We start from the raw sequence: 9,579 nt of genomic DNA on the forward strand, positions 1-9,579 counted from the left end.
TAGGAACAAGAGGCATGGAAAGGATACCTTTAGTTATTATGCCCCCAGGCTCTGGAATAGCCTGCCAGAGAACCTGAGGTGGGCCGAAACTGTGGACATATATTTAAAAGAGATCTTAAAACACATACGTTTGTTTTTCCTTAGAGTGCTTTTTAGTCATTCAGTTTTTGTCATTCTTTTGTTTGTTGTGTAGTAAATATTTCAGCTTTGTTTCTATTGTTTTGTATTCGTTTTTTCCAGTGAAATACATTGCATTGCATTCCTTGTCTGAAATGTGCGGTATAAATAAAGCTTGATTTGATTTAATTTACTCTGTAGTAGTAACCACCCAGACTAGTTGTTATATGAGACATATCTGTAGACTAGAAATTAATATCAGTCCACTATGCCCATAGTTGTAGCGTACTAACAATTTTATTAGTCAGTAGGCAGTAGCTCCCGCTCCCTGACTCAAAACATTTCCTATAATCTCCAAGTGTCTTCCTTTTCAGGCCAGTCTGCCTCCCCCTCACAGCCAAGTTCACCCGTTCCAACATAGGTATTCATACAACCAATTGTGTTCAATATGGCAATGATAGCCATAGGTGAAAACCACAGGAGGCTGGTGAGGGGATGATGGCTCATAATAAATGATGGAATGGAGTGAATGGAATGGCATCAAGCACATGGAAACCATACCATTCAATTATTCCATTCCTACCATTACTATGAGCTCGTCCTCCCCAATTAAGGTGCCACCAGCCACCGGTGGTGAACACACTAAACTCTACTGATACCATATGATAAAAATACTCTTCTCTATTTTGTGCTTAACTTCAATCAATAAAAACTAGCTTAAGCATTGATGTTGAGTTAAAGTCCCACAAACATCTCAACAAACTCATCAAGAGACAGTCCTGTTTTTTAAGGGGCGGCAGGTAGCCTAGTGGTTGGAGCATTGGGCCAGTAACTGAAAGGTTGCTAGTTTGAATCCCTGAGCTGACAAGGTAAAACTCTGTTGTTCTGCCCCTGAACAAGGCAGTTAACCCACTGTTCCTAGGCTGTCATTGTAAATAAGAATTTGTTCTTAACTGACTTGCCTAGTTAAATAAATAATATATTCCATACCTGAAGGTGTGAGTGTAGTTCAAACAGGACAAATATGTCTAATTGATTTGTTGGGCCCCAGTCCTCCTTTACACAGCAGAATATTGACCAAACAGTCACCTGACATTTCCATTTAACCTTCAACTGAGTAAACAACTGTAGTGCTGTTGGACAAGCAAATGTCCATACAGTAGCAACATTTGAGCTGGAGGAAATGTAGGCCTAGTCAGGCCGAGTGAGGAGGAGGAGCAGGAGGTGTGAGCTCTTACAGAGAGGGTGATATTTAGGGGAAACTGAGATAAGTGGATAAGTGGAAACTGTTGATAGCTGTAGATCAGAATATTTAAGTGTACTGGGCTCAGCTTTAAAAAAAATCTCAGACTTTGAAGAGCCATTTTGCAGGCGTTGCGGCAGGGCCAGGGCTGCGCTCCCTGCTGTGGTAACAGATGCTTTCTGCAGTCTTTAATACCAGGCTGAGCAGTGCAATGACAAACACGCCAAGCCCTGGGATATTTTTTGTCACTTAGAATAATCATACTAAGCAAATGATGGGAATTACCATAGTTACAGAGTCATACACCAGCTTTACCCATGGTGTGTCATTTGTGCTCACAGGGATGGGCAGCCCAGACACAGGTGTCCTTGTGTTCTGAATTATCACCTGAGCAAACACCTGAGCAGGAGACACAGTCGAAGATTTGCATATTTGCCTGAGGGAGATGAAGGGGATTGTTTGCCGTTGACCGGTCATACTAAAGCTGTGCAACCTTTCTTTTCAAACTTGCAATTTGAAGTGGTGCATTATTCTCACCCTCCCTCCAGCTGCAGTGGTTCTTTGATTTCCTGGAGTGTCAGTCTTCAGAGACTTTATTAGTCTGTTATTGTCTAACGTATGCAGCACCGCTGTGTACATGAGTTAAGCTGCAGTGAGGCACAGGGACTTCTGCTCACCCCTGATATTTAACATTTCCATCGAAATGTATACTGTTGTAGAGAGAAGCACAATCTGTCACGGCTGTCGTAGGAAGAAGAGGACCAAGGTGCAGCGTGTGTGTCGTTCCACATTTTATTAACACTGTGAAACTATGCAATACACAAATAAACTGAAATGACAAAACAACAAACCGTGAAGCAGAGGAGAAACAAACACTACACAAAATATAATCACCCACAAAACCCAGGAAGAAAAACCCCTACTTAAGTATGATCTCCAATTAGAGACAACGAGGACCAGCTGCCTCTAATTGGAGATCATCCCAAACAAACCAACATAGAAATACAAAAACTAGAACCTAAGAACATAGAAATAGAACACATAGAATAACCCCCCCTGTCACGCCCTGACCTACTCTACCATAGAAAATAACAGCTTACCATGGTCAGGATGTGACACAATCTATGTGATTTGAAAGCGATAGCAATCAGTTGTATTAAGAAAATGAACACGCAAAGTCAATAAGCAGAGTTTTGCATTGTTCATTTAGTCTGCACGTTTCAATGGATACATACTCTCTTCAGATTTCCATTCAGCTTTGCTGGCTTTCCTTGGCTTTCCTTTTCCTTTGTCAATTTCATTATAAATGATTCAGGAAATGTGCCAGTTATTGATAAGCATTCATTCTATATCCTCCAGTAGTATTAAGCATGAGACACATATGTTAGGCTACATATACTGCACTGTATGTGCATCAGCAAATGGATTGACTTCATCAACACCTGGCCAGGTTTAGATCCATGTTTTTTGTGTGTGAATGAGATCTGTACTATCCTTAATCCTTTACTAACCCTGTTCTGCCATTTCTCCCCTCTTCCTCCCTCATCTGTCTGTCAGTCCCAGCCCTGTTGAATATTAGTTCCTCAGTTAGTGACAACTTTGCAAACATCAGTTGAATTCCAGGAAACGAACAAACGGATTCAGAGTCTTATGTTGCATATATGAACAACCGTAAGCACATTACTTCTCTGTCCATTTGCAGTATATTTTATAGCGATATACTTTTCAGGTGATTTTGAATGTATTGGTAACATCTGAGACATCTCTATACAGTACTAACGTTACATGCTAGAAATTGTGTCCTGTGTTATTTCATCAAACGCTCTGTAAATAACCCTTTAACCCTTCCCCCCTCATGAGTACTAACCCTCCCTGATTGTGCACCTAGGTAAAGGTAACTGGAATATCTCTGAGGCAGTTAACTCCTCTAAGACTTTCCACGTGATTGAGGGGCTGGAGCTTGGGACTGTGTACACTGTGCGCCTTATGACTAACAACTGGGTTGATAATACTAGTATTTTTGAATATGTAATCAGGACCAGGGCTAAAGTGAGCAGGGATGCTATTGGAAAAGAAGAATAAGCTCTCCCACCCCCCAATCAAATCCCTACACACATAATCACCATAACCAATTGAAGCTTTATTTAGTATGCAGGTGCACCAATGTCCTTGAACATGTCTCAAGGTATGGTTCTCTGTGTCAATAGGATTTTTTATATATTTTTAGTGACTTGGTGAAAGGAATTCCATTTGAACAGCCTCCTCAGTTGATTAATTAGACAAGGGGATTAGCTGTTTAATATTAATATTGGTACATTTCCATTTCAACGTCACCTGCTGCCTCTGCATCCAATAGACTTTGTCGATGTAAACATTCAATCAAGTGTCCTCATGAAAGGCAGAGTCAAAGTCAAAGTGTTGTTGTTTCTTCTCCTCTCCTCAGGTCTGGCAAGCATCCATGGAGGAATCTCTACCCAGGGCTGGTTCATCGGACTGATGTGTGTCGTGGCTCTCCTCACACTCATGGTGTTAATCGCCTGCTTTGTCAACAGAAATAAAGGAGGGAAATATTCCGGTAGGTACTCAGACGCAAACACACACACACACACACACACACACACACACACACACACACACACACACACACACACACACACACACATTGCACCTTATGAAAGCTAACTAATCACTGCACTAGGCATAATTATATTCCCATTTAGAGTATTTATTACCAAATAGAAATGATCACTCTGGACACCATTATAGACATATTTAAGCTGATATATTATTAGTAGTAGAAATATACATCACACCACTGTTCAATATTTCAATGCTGATATTTACAGTATAATGGGAATTTAAATTAATGGGAGCATGTGCATTTATATTTATAACATTTAAATAAATACAGCATATTTGAAATATGCAGATTTTGAATAACAAAACATAGAATGCACAGAAGATATGTAAATGTTATGGTCACATGCCAGCGGTGGGGATCTTAATGTCAGTCCTGTCTGTGGGGGATAGAGGGTCATTTACAGTACCTTTCATCTTTATACACTTATTGAGCGCCAGGTTCAGCTCAGCTAGTCGTCTATCATATCAGAAAGACAGTCTAAATCCCAGGGCTTTGTTCTATGTTGCATTCATTAAACACTACCTCCTGCACGTTCACTGATAGTTAGCTTTCCCTTTTGAAATTAGGATTCAGTTGTTACTCATATTGTAAATGTTGCTGACATCAAACACTTAGTATGTTGTACTCAGGAATGTGTGAGAACTTGTAAGGCGTTTTAGCAGAACATTACTTTGTCTTTAACATGGTATAAAATTGTTTATTGAATGTTGTACTGTACTCAAGGTACCCTAAACATTGATATTTCTCTCCGAGCAGTAAAGGAGAAAGAGGATCTTCACCCAGACCTAGAATCCCAGGGTATCCATGATGACACCTTCTGTGAATACAGGTAATCATTCCACCAACCACCAATGTATCAATAATTCAGATATCAGCTCATATATTAACTTTGTTTTGAATTGTATCACATTGTATAATTCTATCTCTGCATTTCTCCTGATTTAAAAAGAAAACCCTACATGCATGAGCTTAACACAGACCTTCACAGACATCCCTGTTCAAGACATGTGATGGGCTGAGTAACATGTATTCTAAACGTGATGTGGTAAACAGCAACAAATACCCCCGTTGTTGTTTACACATCAGTGATGTTGATGTGGTATCAACCTATATTGTGCATTGTTATTAGGTAGATGTGTGGTGGTAGAGCTCAGGTCATTAGCAGTAACAGCCTCATTGTTCAGATGTTACTATTTGTTTCTGAATGGAACTCAATGAAGGAAGGCTGCCTGGCCACAACACAACCCAGCAGGAGGCTAAAACCAATCTGTGTAATTGAATGCAGCTCATCTCCGGGGCAGTAAAATCTGTGCTCAATTCATTAATCTTTCACTGGTCCAATTCAGAACACACTCAAAGAGTGCAACTCAGAGACCCACACTTCACTCCAATCAGTAGTCTCACACTCAGAACCTTACTTGAAGTTATGAATCAGAAGTAGCCTAGACATCTTTCATCATGTGGTCACAGTAAAGTTGTGAAGTAGAGTGTTGCGTCTGGTCCCTAAAATATATGGCCCCCAATGTCGGACCACGGGAAAGCACATTTATTGTATTTTTACTCCAAAATCTAAAAATGCTCAGATCTCTGAAGCACCTGACTTCACCATCATTTCCCATGTAGGAGCATCATGATGCCAATCCAAACCATTAGTCTATAGTATACAATGAACCCTTTATGTGATCACTCTCTTGTTGAATAATTAAATGAAAGCTACAGCCTGAGCATCTGTCCCCGTACAGACAGGGTTACAATGCACCTTGTGACTGCAGCATGTGCACGGTCAACATCTGCATCAGCCTGACAGCCAAATCAATACCCCATCTTCTTTTAATTATCCCATTCATCGTCATATACATTGATATACTGTACATGTAGGGTTTAAGTACACTTGACAGGAGTGTCCTTTACTAGTCCACATATCTGATCATTTTTCATCCGTCTGTCAGTCAGAGGTAAACATTGCTGCCAATCACCGAAGCTCTTCATTTAAGCTCTTTGGGTTCAAACCTGCCTGTGTCCCTGTCCTTACCAATAAAGCCCATAGAGTTAAGCCATGAGTGAAATTAGGTGGTTTTGAAATCCCCTGTCTTTGTGCCGTCATGTTGTGACACAGTGACAATGATGAGAAGCCACTGAAGGGCAGCCAGCACTCTCTGAGCGGACAGATCAAAGCAGAGGACAGTGGGGACAGCCTGGTGGACTATGGGGATGAGGATATCCAGTTCAACGAAGATGGCTCCTTCATCGGCGAGTACGCAGGTCGCAAAGAAAAGAAGGTGTCCATGGAAGTCAAAGGAACCACCAATCAGAGCACAGCGTGAGAGCAAGGAAAACGGTCCATCATCCATCCTTAGGACAACACTTTCATTAGACTGGTGGAGGGGAGGGGACATAAAGGAAGTAGATGACATAATCCGTACCAATCACAATCCAATGTCAAATGTAATGTGTCATTGTCAGCTGCACTGCCATCTTCATTTTATAAAGCTGTTTGTTTTATCAAACTCTAACAGAATGCATAATTTCAAAATGTATATATTATTGTATGTGGGAGTGTTTTATATTACTGCAAATCAGTGAAAACCTTTGAGGCTTTTTGCATTTTTTTGTCAAATGCAACAACTGTTTGTAATCTATTCAAATGTAAAAAGGAAGAAAAAGAAATCTCCAGTCCACATTGAACCTTTTCTTATACTACCAGATCTCTCATGCACAGTCATCATTTAGCAAACCTCACGTGTATGTGAGCAGATGATGTCAGCCTGTTTCAGTTGCAGCAAATATTGGCATTTTAAATTTGAAATGCATTCATTAAATATGATTTTAATATGTGTACAAAGGCTGTTCATCAACTTATTTCCTGGTTTGTTACATGACAAAATAACAATACAAAACGGATGCCTCAGCTATATCACATGAAATGCCAAAAGATCTAAGGCAATGGCTCTGAGAACTCTCAGTTGTTAACAGGAAAGTACTTCTGTTGTTTCCACAGTGAGGTTATGATTCAGTGGTTTTATGTGCCAGCTCGCTATAACATGCAGACAATTATCAACCGAGTTACCACTTGATCTATTCTAGCTCATCAAAATACCAATTAAAGCATTAATGTTGTTCCCATGTTCTTAGAACAGCCTTGCTCATTACAACTTGCATGTCATTGTAGACAATGCCATTCAACTCCAAAAAAGTAATCATAGTAAGCCTGTTTGAAAGTCAATCTAAACGTTACCATGATGATCGCCTTCAATTGCATTTTTGTACAAATACATCAAATATAGCTATTGTATGTTTTGTGGATGTTTTGATGTTATTAAATTGTTAAACTTTTCATTACCATTGGCTATAGACTGACTGTCCGTCTTTAAACTGCATACAGAAAGAATACTTCAACATAAATATACATGATTGATGTTTTGGGGTTTGTAATGAACTCTGCTTCTGCAGAAAGCTTTGGAATGTCATTACAACATGCCGTATTGTGAAATTAGCAAATCCACTCCTTAGCTAGCTATCTAACTAGAAGTATAAGGAGACGGTAGTTCAAGTTGCGAACCATATACTAAGCTACATGGAAGGTCATACCAAGGATCATTTAGCTATTTGATTTAGAATTTTAAGACCTCTTGAAGTATCAAGAATATATATAAAAAAATGTTTGGATGAAAAAAGATTTTTGGTGTTACTGCTATTAGCCCATACAAACGCTTCGGATGCTACAGACTGAAGTTGGCAGATCGGCTCTAGCGTCTTCAGACGAGTCTCCTGACACTTGTGGAGGTCATAGAGCAAAAGACGACATAGGTGGGTACGGTGGATTGAGAAACATCCAATGTAAAAAAAACATATCTCTAGGTTAATCTGACAGATTTATGTATTATGCTAATTACATTTCTGCGCGGGCACGAACGTCAACCTTAGGGGGCTAACAGAGGGTTAGGAGGGCTGCCCAAAACAATAAAAGCATCTAGCTGTCTAATAACTGTAGATTGGTGGGGGGGAAATTTGTATCTGAAAAGGTGTCACTTCAAGTTCTGTCTCCAAGTTTGTTAACAGGTTTTTTAAAACAACTTGTGCCTCAGGAGATGAACATGGGAAATCAAAGGGGTGGGCTCAGCCAGTGGAGAAAGGAACAAGGCTATAATCACATGAGATAAGCAGATGATAAGCAGATAGCAGAGAGAGGGCCCTAGTTACTCAGGTCATAATGAACTGGCCTGTTTCTGTTTGACTGAGCTTTACATGTCACATTCCCTCCTGTGTGAATGACCACGTGTGTTCTTTAGGACTCAGCAGGCAAATGTTGATGAAACAGCCAATTTTTTTTTGAGGAACAGCTTTATCAGTCAAAAGTATGGTCCCTCAGATGTTCTGTATACTTTAAAAGGTTTTTAGCCATGAATAACCCACTCCATTGTGCTCCCTTACCTCTAGTGTAATGTAATTGACTGTCAGAAATAAGACTGAGCCCCTGTGCTAGTGTTGCTGAAGCTACTGAGGAATGAATGCAGGAGAGGAGAGGCCAATGACTCGGAGCACAAGCTGGACCTTTAAGAGCCCCAGAGAGCATATTCTAACAAAGCCCTCCCACATCGTTTCATCTAATTCACCAGGAAAGTAATAAATAAAACTCGGGTCAACGTCAACATTTGCCTAGAAGGCCCAGCACAGGAACAAATGGCTGGATTAAGTAGAGAGGAAAAATGGTCTCTCCCACAATATAAATCCTTTCCTGTGTCACCAGTTCTAGGTTGTTTCAGATATCCAGGTTGCAGCCTCCAGAGGAACTGTACTATAGATGTGATTATCACCTCTTTGGAGAGCACGTTAAATCCTTAATGTTGGAACTGACTAATGTTTTTGCTGATATACTGGCATTGTCATTATGAGGCCAATTTGTGGAAATAATTGAGAACATTATGTAACTTTTTATACTTTGTTTCAGTTTCATTATATCTCTTCAAGCACATTGGAACAATTTGGAAACAGTAGAAACTATCAATGTCTGCCAGGGAAGGAGTAATCCTTTTCATCCATTTTGCACGGTCATGGTTTAAATTGTCTTTGGGACTTGAAAGGACTGAAAGTCATTGTTAAATGAAATTACACATATTTTGTTCCGTCATTATTTCCATTTACTTAAATGTAATGTGTTGTTAGAATTGAAGACAGAAACATAATATGTGCCTAACGGTTGATTTCCAAAGTGAGTCCCTAAATTTGATTTAACCTTTATTTAACTAGGCAAGTCAGTTAAGAACAAATTCTTATTTACAATGACGGTCTACCCCGGCCAAACCTGGACGACGCTGGGCCAATTGTGCACCGCCCTATGGGACTCCCAATCACGGCCAGATGTGATGCAGCCTATCATTTCATTTTTTCTGCAAGTAAAATGACCTCTCTCTCACTCTGTCTTAGCAAGAGTTAGTTACAGCCCATATTCATATAAAGTAAGGAAATCCTGTGCTGTGAGCTCTGAGGTGATTCATTACCAAAAATGGTAATGCCTAGGCAGGCCTATGACTCACTCAAAGCTCTGATGCAGCTGAGGCATCTAAGGGAATGATCTCAA

At 40.0% G+C, this 9,579-nt stretch overlaps 1 protein-coding gene across 5 annotated transcripts in view; it reads left to right on the forward strand.

The window, feature by feature from the left end:
* LOC106565729 (neural cell adhesion molecule L1-like protein) overlaps positions 1-7,340 on the forward strand; it is an 87,581-nt gene extending 80,241 nt beyond the window's left edge. For all 5 annotated transcript variants that reach the window (XM_014133159.3, XM_014133154.3, XM_014133158.3 and 2 more), the window contains 3 exons: positions 3,804-3,935; positions 4,758-4,830; positions 6,118-7,340. In XM_014133159.3, coding sequence (XP_013988634.2) covers positions 3,804-3,935; positions 4,758-4,830; positions 6,118-6,325 — 413 coding nt within the window. In that variant the 3' untranslated portion in view covers positions 6,326-7,340. The remainder of the gene's footprint in view (positions 1-3,803; positions 3,936-4,757; positions 4,831-6,117) is intronic.
* The last annotated feature ends 2,239 nt before the right edge of the window (positions 7,341-9,579 follow it).

Source organism: Salmo salar, chromosome 12, assembly GCF_965601325.2.
Source record: "Salmo salar chromosome 12, fSalSal1, whole genome shotgun sequence".
Classification (NCBI taxonomy): Eukaryota; Metazoa; Chordata; class Actinopteri; order Salmoniformes; family Salmonidae; genus Salmo; species Salmo salar.